At 34.8% G+C, this 15,369-nt stretch overlaps 1 protein-coding gene across 1 annotated transcript in view; it reads right to left on the bottom strand.

Moving 5' to 3' along the window:
• Nucleotides 1–15,369, bottom strand: part of USP34 (ubiquitin specific peptidase 34) — a 263,530-nt gene that overhangs the window by 80,879 nt on the left and 167,282 nt on the right. Inside the window, 7 exon segments of the mRNA XM_044918540.1 lie at nt 1,880–2,080; nt 8,488–8,574; nt 9,093–9,176; nt 9,318–9,440; nt 10,493–10,618; nt 14,498–14,707; nt 14,929–15,029. Of these exon segments, the coding sequence (XP_044774475.1) occupies nt 1,880–2,080; nt 8,488–8,574; nt 9,093–9,176; nt 9,318–9,440; nt 10,493–10,618; nt 14,498–14,707; nt 14,929–15,029 (932 nt within the window).

Here is a 15,369-nt window from a genome sequence, read left to right as displayed (position 1 = left end):
GTGCCACATGAGCAGAAGAGAGCAGCAACTATCTATCCCTGGTGAAATCAGGACAGCTTCAAGGAAAGCTGTTTAGGATGGAAATTTTAAAGTCTGATTTGGAATTTGAACCTTTTAAAAGGGCTTTAAGGGGAACAAATGAAATAATGCATGACAGTAAATTATGAAAAAAAAAAATTAGTGTTCTTCCTCACTCTCTACAGAATATCAAAACCGGGTAACTGTGTCTCTAGAATTCATATAACAAAAATTTTTGTTCCCAAAAAGCTTAACATACTAAATTCTGATTATGATCAACTAATGGGAAAATATATATAGTAAACACTTTTCCTAAACTATAAAAACATAACACCAGCATATGCAATGAAAAAAATCTAATACGATAATACACAAAACTATCAATGGTAATCACCTATGACTGGGAGGGAAGGTTCACCTGTATATTCTGAATTATTGTCAATAATATATACTTGCATACATTTAAAAAAAATTTTAAAAACTTATGTGTGCATGTATTTTATGTCTGTGTTATATTTGTATTATTAAAATCTCAAGAGGAAATAACTAATTAAGGTCAAAAGCTTTGAAGTTACTTAATGAGTTAACAGAAAGGAACACAATCAATTTGAGTTTTTAAATTATAACCTGGGAAGACCATTCTGGAAAATAAATAACGGAAACATTACAGCAATGCAAGGTTAAAGTAAGGAGTTGACAATACGCAACACTGTAGAACATATGTAGATTACACTGTAGTCCCCACAGTTCTATTTTAATTGTATTAGCTATAAATGATTTAGAATCCTAGGAGAGGTCACTTGTCCCACTTAATCTCCCAAAATTCTGAAAGGGAAATAGCCTTTAGGTTTCAATTTTCACCAGTAGTTTCCAACATATGTTTCACTACAATACTTCTCTATCAGAAACAACTCATTACTCTGCTGTTTCTTGAGCAGCTTGAGGTAAGGTGCTATTCTCAAAAGATTACAAATGAGTAAGAGATCTCACTAAAAACTGGTCTTTATCTCTCCCCACTTCCCAGTTCAGTGATGGAGCCATTCGAAGGGCAAATATTTGATCACATGAACCACTGACAGAATTCTAATTATACTGCTAGATGTGCTTGTTATTGTACCATTTTTGTTTAGTTCTAAATCTACCATTCTATAGACTTGCTTTGTGATTCTAGGGCTGGTACATCACAAACTAAATTCCTCCCTTGCCAGCTGGTTTCCTATGAGGTTCTGTCAACTGGAAGAGAGATTACTTCCTTGCTTTTTCTGTCAGCATTGTACTTTAAGTATTTAACCCAGGGGAAGGCATTATTATTTCAGAAATAGTAGCAGAGCCCCTTCCTCAGAGGCCTAAACCCCAGGTTAACAAGATCCTTCCCTATAACCTCCTCATTTCTGATATCCCCAACCTTTTTCCACTTGTTCCACAAACACTAGGGGTGGTGAATGGTTACCTGTCTGGATTACCTCAACATTTTCTTTTTGTATGTTTAGCTCCCAATCCAGACATGTGAAACCAATTCTTTATTTTAATCTCCTTTGTTGAAATACCTGGTGTGGTTTGTTTCCCTAAATGGACCCTCACAAATTTAGTATATAAATTACTGGGTGTAAATGATTAACTAAATCCTACAGCTGGAGAACATTAGAATGGCATACAATTCACTCCTGCAATTTGGATAATGAACTGAAAAATATTACTATTTCATAATTACTATTACTGGATTAAAAACGAAGATATCACTTCAGTTGTTAGGTCATACTGTAATCTAGGATTGCATTTCTAATGCATTAATGTATTTTTAACTTTGTAAAACACAAACAGAATTCATTACTATAATTTAATGGTAACTTCTGTACTTTACCTCTGTTAATCTTGGTATATGAAGACCCTTGGCATGATCACCAGCAGCCTTTCTTGATTTACCAGGCCAAGTTCTTTTCCTATGGCTTTCTGCTATACCAGACCAGGCAAAGACATCATGATAAGCTAAATCCAAATCGGATGGATCTACTGCAAACTGGCATATTAACTTCAGCAAGCAAGCAAGACAGTCTAGCTGCCACTGTGGATAAGAAGAGAACGTCATTTCCCTATTTTGGTTAATTTAACATGGCCACTATACAACTTGAAATTGAAAGCTAGAAAGTAAAAATAATTATAGCTAGTACTTTATCCACATGCTAAAGAAATTTTACTACTCATGTACTATGTGGAGTAACAATCCACTCTTGTAAAAATGACAAAAAAAAAAAATCTAGGTACTAAGAGGTAAAGAAATAACATCATATAAATGTCAGATACAGGATTTTAAAAAAATATACTGCTCAGAATGTACCATATTTTAAAAAAATTACTAAAATGTGGGGCGCCTGGGAAGCTCAGATGGTTAAGCGTCTGCCTTCAGCTCAGGTCATGATCCCAGAGCCCTGGGATTAAGCCCCGCATCGGGCTCCCTGCTTGGCGGGGAGCCTGCTTCTCCCTCTCCCTCTACTGTTCCTGCTTGTGCTCTCTCGCTCCCTCTGTCAAATAAATAAATAAAATCTTTTAAATAAATTAATAAATAAAATGTAAACAAAGATATAATTTACCTACCCCCAAAATGAATTAAGAGAAAAAGTATTTTAAGTTGTTTCTCAATACAAGTGGCATATAATCCAATATTTTGGAGCCAAAGAATTCTAAAAAAATAACTGAAAATTTTGCATTTTACATAAGTACATTTAAAATAAAAATACTTATTTGGTAAAATATTATTTAGTATGAAAATTTCATTTCTAACTGATTTAAAGCTCTACTTTAAAATTTTAAAAACACTTCCTTTGGGGCGCCTGGGTGGCTCAGTCGTTAAGCGCCTGCTTTCAGCTCAGGTCATGATCCCAGGGTCCTGGGATCAAGCCCCACATCAGGCTCCCTGCTCAGCGGGAAGCCTGCTTCTCCCTTTCCCACCACCCCCTGCTTGTGTTCCCTCTCTCGTTGTGTCTCTCTCTGTCAAATAAATAAATAAAATACTTAAAAATAAATAATAAAAAAATAAAAACACTTCCTTAAGTAAATTAATATCATTTATGTGCAAGGTAAGAATTTCATACTATTCTCTTCAACAGTTATTTTCCTACCTTTCTAATCCCACTGCCAAGTTGTATAGCTATACCAATATGCCAGGGAAGGGAATTCAGCAATACTACATCCTAAGAACATTCGTTTCAACAAATGGTGTTAGAAAAGTGAATAGCCATATTAAAAAAATAAATGAAACAACCCTCAACCTCACTCTACATATACAAAAATTAACTCAAAATGCATCACAGAACTAAATGTAAATTATAACTATAAAACTTATAGAAGAAAAAACAGGAGAAAATCCTTGTGGACTTCAAACAAAGTTAGGATACAAATTCTGTTAAAATTAAAAACTTCTGGGGTGCCTGGGTGGCTCAGTCATTAAGCATCTGCCTTCGGCTCAGGTCATGATCCCAGGGTCCTGGGATCGAGCCCCACATCGGGCTCCATGCTCCGCGGAAGACTGCTTCGCCCTCTCCCACTCCCCCTACTTGTATTCTCTCTCTTGCTGTTCTGTCAAATAAATAAAATCTTAAAAAATAAAAATTAAAAACTTCTCTGCTTAAAAGACACTGTCAAAATAATGAAAAAGTCAGCCACAGATTAAGTGCAAATATTCCCACACACACCTAGCAGAAAAATTTGTCCAAACTAAGAAAAAAAAAGTAAGACCCTTTACTAAGATCAGAAAGGAAAGGAAAGGGGTATGGGGTGGGGGGGGGGCAAGATATGAACAGACATTTCATGAAAGGAAAAAAAAAAAATTGTGGTCAATGTGAAACTTATGAGATGCAGTGAAAAGAAGAACGGAGGAAATTCATAGCTATAAACACATTAAAAATAAAAAGATCTCAAATCAACAATCTAACTTTCCAACTTAAGAAGCAGAAAAAGAATAAACTAAACCCAAAGCTAGCTAAAAGAAGGAAATAATAAAGAAAAGAGTTAAAGAAAACAGAAAATAGAAAAACAAGAAAGAAAATCAGTGTAAATCAAAGTTTATTTTTTGAAAAGAACAAAACTGACAACGCTTTAGCTAAAAGAACTAAAAAGTGAAGAGTGAAATTACTAAAATCAGAAATAAAGGTAGGAATTTTTCTCCCAATTCTACAGAAATAAAAAGGATTAACTCAAAATGAATCAAGGCCCTAAATATAAGACCTAAAATAAATTCTTAGGAGAAAACAGGATAGAAGCTTCATGACAATGGATTTGGACATATGATTTCTTAGATAGGACACCAAGGTACAGGTAATAAAAGAGACACATTAGACTTCATGGAAATTAAAAAATTTCATGCATAAGACTATCCACAGAGTAAAATGGCAACCTACAGAAGGGAGAAGATATTGGCAAACTATATATCTGAGAAAGGATTAATATTCACAATATATAGAGTACTTCTAAAACTCAAAAAACCCACAACCTGATTCAAAAATGAGCAAAGGAGTTGAAAAGACATTTCTCTAAAGATGATATATAAATGGCCAATGAGCACAAGAAAAGGTCCTCAACTTCACAGTTGTATTAAGAAAACGCAAATTAAAACCACAATGAGATACCACATCACACCCATTAGGATGGCTAATACCAAAAAAAACAGAAAATAAAAGTGTTCGCAAATATATAGAAAATTGGAACCCCTGTGCACTACTGATAGGAATGTAAGATGATATAGCTGCTATGGAAAACTGTATGTGGTTCCTCAAAAAACTGAAAACATAACTACCATATGAGCCAGCAATCCCACTCCTGGGTATATACCCAAAAGAACCGGAAGAAGGGTTTCAAAGATATTTATACATCTATATTCATAGCAGCATTACTCAGAATAGAGAGACTATGGAAGCAACCCATGTCCACTGATGAATGCATAGATAAGCAAAATGTGGTATACACTGCATACAGTATTATTCAGCCTTAAAAAGGAAGGAAATTCTGCAATATGCTACAATAAGGATGATGCTAGAGGACATTCTGCTAGTGAAATAAGCTAGTCACAGAAAGACAAATACCCTATGATTCCACTTAGAGGAGGTACTCAGAGTAGTCAAAATCATGGAGACAAAGTATAACGGTGGTTTGTCTCAGGTTGGGGGGAGAGGAGAATGGGGAGTCACTGTTTAATAGGTATAGTTTTAATTTACAAGATGAAAATAGGGGCGCCTGGGTGGCTCAGTCTGTTAAGCATCTGCCTTTGGCTCAGGTCATGGTCTCAGGGTCCTGGGATTGAGCCCCACGCACTGGGCTCTCTGCTTAGAGAAGAGTCTGCTTTTCCCTCTCCCTCTCACGCTCCCTCTGTGCACGCTCTCTCTCAAATAAATAAATCTTAAAAAAAAGAAAAGAAAATAGTAATGGGGATGGATGGTAGTGACAATTCCACTACAATGGGAAGGTATATAATACCAGTGAAGTGCACACTTAAAAATGGTTAAGATAGTAAATGTTAAGTGTATTTTACCATGAGTAAAAAAAAAAAAACAACAAACCAGCATAGTCATGTAAAGCAGATGTAAAGATACTCAACTTAACTAGTCACCAGAGATTATGCAAAGCAAAAGCACCATGAGATAATACTACATACCCAGTAGAAAGACTCAAAAAGACTGACCACACCAACTGTTGCTGAGGATATGAAGCAATTGGAACTCTCATGCGTTGCATGGTACAGCTGCTTGGGAAAACACTTCAGCAGTTTCTTACAAAGTCAATTTTACATATACCGTATTACTCAGCAAATTCTTTTCTTGGTATTTACCCAAGAGAAAAAAAACATGTACACAAAAAGACTTGGAATATGAATGTTTGTTAACTTTATCCATAATAGCCCAAAACCAGAAACACAAATGTCCATCAATAAGTGAATGGATAAGCAAGGAGTAGTGTACCTATAAAGGGACATACTAGTCAGCAATAAAAACTACCAACCAACCAATACATGCAGCATTTATTAGCCTCAAAATACATGTTGAGTAAAAGACACCAGACACAAAGGACACATACCGTTTTATTCCATTTATATGGAATCTTATTAATGCAAATGTAATCTATAACAACAAAAAGCAGATCAGTGGTTGCTTAGGGCTGGTTGCTTGGGAGAATGGGGGAAACTGATAGTTAAAAAAACACACAAAAAAACAAAAAAAACCCAGGGTGGAGGGGCGCCTTGGTGGCTCAGTCGGTTAAGCGTCTGACTCTTGATTTTCGCTCAAGTCATGATTTCAGGGTTGTGAGATCAAGCCCAGTGTCTGGTGCTCAGGATTCTCGGGCACCCTGCTCAGGATTCTCTCTCCCTCCCTCCTTCTGCCCCTCCCCTTAACCCTCCCCTTCTCTCTCCCTCTCTTTAAAAAAAAAAAAAAAAAAAAGGCAGCAGGGTGGAACTTCTGAGGTAATAGAAATGTTCTATATCTTGTTTGTGTTGGCAGATTACACAAGTATACACATTTTTCAAAACTTAAACTATACTTTTTAAAATGAGTTCATTATCTACTGCATGGAAAGCATATCTCAATTCACTATCACACAAAAAAAATTAAATGGATCAAAGACCTAAGTGTTTTAAGAACTAAAATTGTAAAATTCTTAAAAGAAAACATAGTCATTAATATTTGTGACCTTAGATGACACACTACTTTCAAGAATGAACCTTAACATTACGCTAAGTGAAAGAAGCCAGTCACAAAGGACCATATACATATTATATGGCTCCATTTATATGAAATGTCCATAATAGGCCAAGTCCATAGAGATAGAAAGTAGATTAGATTAGTGGCAGCCCAGGGCTGAAATGTTTCAGGGAAAATGAGGAGTGACTGCGAGTAAGTGTGGCGTTTCTTTTTTGAGGGGATAAAACTGTTCTGGCATTAGTGGTAATAGTTATACAATTCTGTAAATATACTAAAAATCACTGCTTTTTAAAAGGTTGAATTTTACTGTACATGAATTCTATCTCAAAAAATTTTAATTTGAAAGTATACCTCAACTAAATTCATTTTAAAGAGAAAAAAATTAAATTGTCTAACAAGAATGACTCTGAATTTGTAAGTATTCTATAATATGTTAGGAGATGCATTATAAATAGGGGTATCAGTTGACTTCAAAGCAATCTCAGGCACTGCCAGGCTACAACGTGTCATATATGGTAGTTAAAATTTTCTCATTGGTAATAATCCATAAAGTATCCACAATTTCAAAGGAAACAAGAGAAAAAATCTCTAGCTTATGCTCGATTCCCTGTAAACATTATTCAAAACTAAGCTTAGAGCAGTTTATAAACAAAATTCCTATACATGACACATAACTACTCATTAAAAATTTTAGTTAAATTCTCCCACTTTGCTAAAGAACTAACGCACATTAGAATTCTAAGAGATTAATGGGACAATAAAGACATGACTAACAATAAAACACAACAAACAGACACTGTAAGTCACAGAACTACAATAATTAGTAATTGAATAGAGGTATCTATTCTAAAAAGGAAAATATCATAATAAAATATGTAAAACAAAAATGGAAAAATAAGCATTAAAACCAGTGGTATGAATAACATCTTAGTACATAGTAATAGGTTTTCTAAATATATTTTTTTATTAACGATATTAAATCAAGAATACCCAACTCCTATGTTCCAAGATAATTCTAAAATACAGTACTAAAAAAATTAGTATTTGAATGTTTGATAATGCTATTCTTTTTTGTTGGAGGTCACGAAATGGAGCATCCATTCCATTTAGCTCAAAACCAGATTGTGCAGTTTGGTATAGCAGTATCAATTTTTTAATATTCTACAATTTTATTTTCCTGATATTATAGAATAGTGCTTCTTCAAGTTAATAGCGGTAAAGTAAAAGCGCCTTTTTAAGAAAAAAGTTCCATTTTGTTGAGGACCAATAATTTTGTGAAATGCTGTAAAAATTCTGCAGCAATGTTCAATAGCTATAAAAATTTCTGAAGGCTTACTTTCAATTTCTGCACCTATTTCATTTCAGACCAGTCACAAATGGTCTGGAAACACGTATTTGAGTAGCACTACTATAAAGGAAGAAACAGCCAAAACAAAACGAAACAATGAAAAAGGATTTTTTCAAAATTAAACACATATAAACCAGATTGTATAATTATTTATTCATATGTAATTTATCAACCTAAAGGAAAAATGTTTATGAATTAGCCACAGTTCAGAGTCACGAATTTTGGCACTTAAAGTTTAACAGAATTGACATGAACAACTCTTCATGAATAATTAGTTTATCAGATTCCCTACTTTTTAAACATTAATTTTGCTACACTCCATGATTTTCCTTATGACAATGAAGCATGTAGCAAAAGTTACACTTGCTAATGAAAACCGGAAGTGCTTAAAATAGAATAACTATTAACTGGTTACAACAGTGAACTTTCACTTACCACAGTCCAGGATTCCTGCTCTTTAGGCTCCAGAATTCCAGAATTAAAAATTTCTAGTAACTGTTGAAGCCCTCCAGCAGCAACAAACTGTAAGCAATTGTGAGAGTACTGGTAAGAGAGATGCAGCTACAAAATGTCATCAAGACCTGCTTTTTGATTCAATAACTGGATATGTGTGTGTGTTTATGTATATGCGTATGTAAAATATTATGTATCTTTAATCTAGGAAATTACTCTGATTTAAATAACCAAAATAACTTCTATACAAAGTAATAACATACATCTTATTTTCAAGAAATTTTTAAAAAGGATTCTTGCAAGTATCTATAAAGATATCTTTATATTCCATTGACCATTTAATCGCAGACACTAGGATGTCCTAACAAAGTATTCCAATAAAGAAAAAAAATAAGTGCTAAAAACAAGAGCACCAAGGCATTAAATAATCTCACCTTTCAACTGTGATTTGGAGTAATACATAATTTTTAAAATATGCTTTATTTTAATAGTAAATTAGTTTAAAACCAATTAATAATTATGATACCTACTTTTGGAAAATTAGAGATAATTTTTATCAATACACTGCATAACACGTATGATCAAACCTTGCAACTCCAGGAATTTTTACTATTTTCCACTTGATCCTCACTTGAATCATCTGAATCTGGATAAAGATCACTGTAACTTCCCTGTAGGAATGGCAAAAATAAAAAAGAAAAAGAAAAGGTGCAGGAGAAAAAAATTATTTTAGAATTGAAAAATAACACATTCTGGAATTCAGCTCCAGACAAAATACAAATATTTCATGGTAAGAATGGAAATTCAATTACCGTTGACTCTCTCCTTATCCTCCTGTTAGGTTTTCCTAGTGCTTCAATAATTTCCAGGGCATATAATAGCTTGTGGGCACTTTTAATTTTGAGAAGTTCTTTCCAATTAAGTCCATCATTACTCTTAAATTAAAAAAGAAAAACACAGGTTTTCTCAAACCAACTTACTAAGGGACCCCTCCCAAAATAAACTTTAAAGAAAGTGACGCTATGTAAGAACTCAAATATAACATATACGTTGAAATAGTTTCAAACATATGAAGACCAACTGTGTAACTGGTACTCATGGTATGCTTAACACACCAGTTATTCATTAAATTTTGTTAAAATTCATATACAAACAGCAGCATAGGAAAAAAAATTCTATCTTATTAACCCTCACAATAGACGAGGCAATTCAGTATCTTCCCAATGAAAAACACTGGGATAGCCTAGTTGAATGCATTAACTTTTAAAGATACAGAAGTGGTAAGGTCTATATTTAACACTTACAAAGTCACACCTACACATTTAAAAGTCATATACAAATACATAAATAATAAAATATTGTTCTTATCTAATCTCAATTTATGAAATGATATTCACACAATGTACATTTTTGACAACAGTATTATTAGAGCTACTCTGAGTCATCAACCACCATTTGCCAGGCCTACCTTCCTCACATCTAAATTATTTGAGATACAGGACTTTCTGAAATCATATGGCCAAGACCCAAATCATAAAAAACCATTAGCGCACAACATTAGGACACTGTTTTTCCATTCATCCTATAAGTGTTCTATTGGTATCTCCACAAAGTAACCCTTTATTATATAGCTTTTTAAAAATTAATCTAATTTTAACACATCTTTACAAAGACATCCAACACACCTGAGGTCATGGTCCTACAGGAATGCATTCAGAACATATATTAATATGAAAAAATACTAATATAAAGACAAATTATGTTTTCTAAAGATAATTTTAGAAAACAACCTTGGCCTTGTATTAGGCCTATATTATTCAACCTCACTAACAAATAAATGAATGTTAAAATGAACTGGTGGTTTTTACCCATTAAATGGGCAAAATTTTACTGAGGATATAGGTCAACAAGCAATCTCATAGACTGGAGGAATGTAAAATAGTGCCATCCTCTCCCATAGGAGAGTAAAAAGACTTTGTGGGTTTACCTGTTCATCTGAGATATTCTGGAATGCCATCAACATGTTAGGACATGTAGGAAGAAGCATCAGTAGCTCCCATACACGCCTGGAGAGATTTTCTGCATGAAGATGAAGTTCTTCACATCTTAAACTCTACACAAATAAGAACAACTGCTTATCAAGACAGATCACTAAAAAAAAAAAAAAAAATCTAAACCCAAGTTCAACTTTTTTGCATAAAACCCTTGATTATCAAATTTGATATTTTTCAGTCTTACATTAAAAGTGAGAAATAAACCATTTGTCTCATGGTAAATAATTTATACCTTTGTCCTTTTATTATTTTATTATTATTTATAAACAAATACATCTATTCAATAAATTGATCGTCATGTCAAAGTAGTAGTTTTTCAACTTGTTACTGAATGCTTTTTGGAAAAAGAGTGACCTGTAAATCTTGGCACTTTATTCGGGAAACTTTTCAAATAGAAGTGAAAACATCTGTTTTACAAAGCCATTCAAATAAATTTCAAGAACATTACCAATTGTTTCCTCTTTGCAGGTCACTATTCTAACTAGGACAAAGTCCTGGTGATGGTGAATTCAGTCCTTGATCTTACATTTGGGAAAAGAGTACAGCTGTTTCTTTTTTATATTGCTAATCCATACCTTATTTTCCAGTCTCAGATAAGCAGATTAAGAGCAAAGCAAACAATTTTAAAGAACCTACTTTTTCCCATTATCTATTAAATTTGATTTTTTTTTTAAGATTTTATTTATTTGACAGAGAGAGAGAGCACAGCAGGGGGAGCAGCAGACAGAGGGAGAGGGAGAAGCAGGCTCGCCAAGCAGGGAGCCCGATGCGGGGCTTGATCCCAGGATTATGGAATCATGACCTGAGGGGAAGGAAGACAGATGCTTAATGACTGAGCCACCCAGGTGCCCCTAAATTTGAATTCTGTAAGATGCTGAGATAATAGTAACCTGAAGAATGTTTCATAAAGTACATAAGAAGTAGGCAAGTTTCCTTTATTTAAAAAATTAAAGCATAACCTCAAAAGGTAAATAAACAGCTAAAGCTAAAATTTAGTTTTAGAATTTTCCAGAGTATGAATTTGTATAATTCTATTACTGCTGCTGCCAGTGATTTTTTTTTTCAGTATAATACAGTCCACCGGATGTCAAAAGATTCTTCTATGTATCTATAAAAAGTTTAGTTCTTTTTGTATAATGATATAAAGCTAGTATACATTGAAAGCAAGCAAATCTTAGAGTTTCAAAGTATCCTTTGCTTTTCTCAAACCTGATGAAGAAAAGCAACCCAAGGTAACATTTTCGGTTTAGCTGGGGAAATGGCACTGAAAGTTGTTCGGTAAAATAGAATTCATTCCTTTGTAAACACCAAGTTAAAAAAAGAAAAAAAAGGATGTATTCTGTGCAAAAAAAAACAATATAAAGGAAAAAAAAAATCCCATGTGTAAATGACTATGTGCTATGTTAGGATTAAAAAAACCCTACCCTTTATTTTTATTGTTGTAACCTTCTGCAAGACCAAACCAGTCTTGGACAACAAAGAGACCCCCCCCACATTGATAATGCCATACTTGCCACAAAGTTCAGTCAAGTATCTACTAAAAAATGAATTCTTCCCCCCCAGTTCAGGCCTCAGGTGGACTATTACAATGGACTATTAATTGGGCCTCCTACCTCCAGTCTTTCTCTAATACATCCACCACACTAACACCTAAACTTTGTTTCTAATAGCCCATAACAGCCTTCTTTTTGTTCCTTTAAAACCTTCCATGATGATGGCAATCCATTTTACAAAGACGAAAAATCTCATATGGCCCTTTGTGGTATAGGTTCCAATCTCCTTCTTGATCTTTTTTTGAATTACACTATACTCAGGCTCCCAGTTTTTCAAACATGCATTCACTTTTCTGTGAATCTGTAATGCTTCTCTTTGCTCTCCTCCTCAGCAGCTGGACCCAATTTAAAAGACTCCCCTTTTGCAAAACCTTCCCCAAATTTTTGTTCCCACCCTATGTTCCCATAACACACTGCACAGCCACCTCCCAGAAAACTGAAGAATTCTTCTAATTATCTTTCTCTCTTTTAAACTGCCAATACGGTGCTGACATGAAGTAAAAGATCATTAAGTATTTGTGTCATAAAATACAAAAGGTAAAAAAAAGTCAGGTTCAAGGGCATCTGTTACTGATTATTCTGCTTGAACAAAAGGATTTTTTAAGAGTTTTGTTTGTTTTATTTATCTGACAGAGAGAGAGAGAGAGAGAGAGAGAGAGCAAGCACAAGCAGGGGGAGTGGCAGAAGGAGAAGGAGACGCTCTGCTGAGTGGGGACCCCGATGTGGGGCTCCCTGCTCAGCGGGAAGCCTGCTTCCCCCTCTCCCACTCCCCCTGCTTGTGTTCCTTCTCTCGCTTTGTCTCTCTCTGTCAAATAAATGAATAAAATCTTTAAAAAAAAAAAAAAAAGAATTTAAAAATGTGCCACCACAAGAGAAAAGGCTATGGGAAACAGAGGACTCAACAGCAGCTACTACTGCATCCATGACCAAACGCATTTTGAAAATATGGAAAAAAGTCATTTAACATTCTTGGGAAAGAAAGTAATAGTACCACTATTTTGTTTGCCACTCAATCTCAAAATAATTCACTGCATGAAACACACCAATGAGCATCATCTTAGGATAAGTCCATTTAAAGGCATTAAAAAAAAAAAGTCAGCAGACTAATACTGAATCCTTTAGGTGATCTCATACACTCCTTAGAGTTTAAATACTATCTTTATAGTGACTACCCATATCTTATTTCTCCAGACCAAGTCCCTGCTCTGAGCTCCAAAAACTCATTTATCCAACTGCTTCCTTGACATCTCCACTTAATGTCCCATGAGCATCCCTTCTTCATCTCAAATGGAATCTACCCAGTTGCTCAAGCCAGAAACCTGGACACCATCTCCTGTTTTCCTTGTTCCTGAACATTAGTCTATCCCCACTCTTAATCCAAACCAATTAAGTTTTAGACTTAATTTGTCCACTCCCATCATTCTATTCCAGGGCACCGTCAAGTCTTCCTTGGATTAGTGCATTAGGCTCCTCACTGCTTTTTCTATTCTTGCTGAACAAATCTATTACCTTGAAAACCAGAATCAGAATGTATGCTCCTCCTCTGCTTAAAACACTTTACTGCTGTTCACCTTACTATGAGTAAAACGGAAACAAATTGCTATGGCCAGTCTGGTTCTACTCACCTTTCCAATCTTATTCCTCTCCCACTACCCTCCACATTCTACTCATTATTAGCTCTCTAACAACTCCTAGACCTGCCTGATTCCTTATATGAAGGGCTTCAGGAATTAGAATACTGTATGGAGACGATCACTCAATTCTCCTCATTTAGTTGGCTCCTTTTCATCCTTCTAGCTCAGATTACATATGGTTTCCCTCAGAGAAACTTCCCTGACCAAGTAATACATATAAATGAGTTTCTATCACTATTCCCTAATAATGTTAGTCTTAGCAGCTACTCTCTAAAATTTAGCTGTTAAGTTTACCTGCAGCTATCTGCAAATCATATCAATTATTTGACTTCCCCACTGGACTGAAGGTGGAAACTGTGCCTATTTTGATCTTTGTAAAACAATACTTAGAAGAGAGTACCTAGATCACATTAGGCACTTAAATACCTAATGAATGACTAAATGGGCTCCTGCTTTCTACTGTTCTTAAGAGATTACTGAGAATGAGGAGCCTGGGTGGCTCAAACGTCCAACTCTTGATTCTGCTCGGGTCAAGATCTCAGGGTTGTGAGATTGAGATTGAGCCCTGTGATGGGTTCCATGCTCAGTGTGGAGTCTGCTTGAGATTCCCTCCCTCTCCCTCTGCCCCTCCCCCTGCTCATGCACACACACTCTCTCAAATAAAATCTTAAAAAAGAGATTACTGAGAAAATTATTTTTTGCTCAACAGAAAAACCAACAATACACTATAAAAATGAAATGATATAGTCACCTCACTATCTTCCACTGCCACTTTTCCTGAGGGTGGTTTAAATGACGCAAGCATCTCTAATAAATCAAAAAGAGTAGTTAAATGAGGTTCTTGTAAAAGCAAAAGCATCGGAATGTTGTCCTTCTGAGGAGGTGGTAGGCAAGATGCTGGCAGCTGGACACCTTCCCCTTTCCGTTCTCTCCTTGGTGCACCCAAAGATACAAATACCATCTATAAAAACAATAGCAAAAGGGGAAAACAACAACACATAATTAGACATATCAAGTTTTGGTTTACTAAATCTCTTAAGTATAAAATAACTTCACACACACACAAATTCACATACACTTAAAAGCAATAACAACTGTTTTTGAAGGATACCTTCAACTATTCAACTGTTGACTCTTTAACAGTCAACAGACCATTAAAACTCAAACCACATTTGTGTGTACCTGCATATCCTTAAAACCAAGCTCATGAAGTGCTTTTTCATCATAATCTGTTGTTAACTCATGTCCAGATGAAATCATCCTGACAGGTCCCATAAGGCCTCCTTAAAAACAGCAAAAACCGTTAAGTGAACATTTTTATAAAAACTAACTTATGTGCTGACACAAATACATGGTTACATTATGTGAGCCCTCCTCTTAACCACTCACTCTAAAGAGCCTCATTTCACTAAATTATTCTGCTTTATCTTTCTTTTAAAGCACTTACTAGCAATCTGAAATTATATTATTGGTCTTGCCTCAAAAAAAAACAAAACAAAACAAAAACCCAGTTCCATAAAGGCAGACATTTTACTACATTCAGAGATGTGGTTCTAGCACTAGAACATAGCAGGCATTCAAATTTATTTTTTAATCCATGAATTTTTTAAAAAAGAAAATGCT

The sequence above is a fragment of the Neomonachus schauinslandi genome, chromosome 10 (assembly GCF_002201575.2).
Source record: "Neomonachus schauinslandi chromosome 10, ASM220157v2, whole genome shotgun sequence".
Taxonomy (NCBI): domain Eukaryota; kingdom Metazoa; phylum Chordata; class Mammalia; order Carnivora; family Phocidae; genus Neomonachus; species Neomonachus schauinslandi.
Note: the sequence above shows the minus strand (reverse complement) of the source record. Positions and strands in the feature narration are given on the sequence as shown.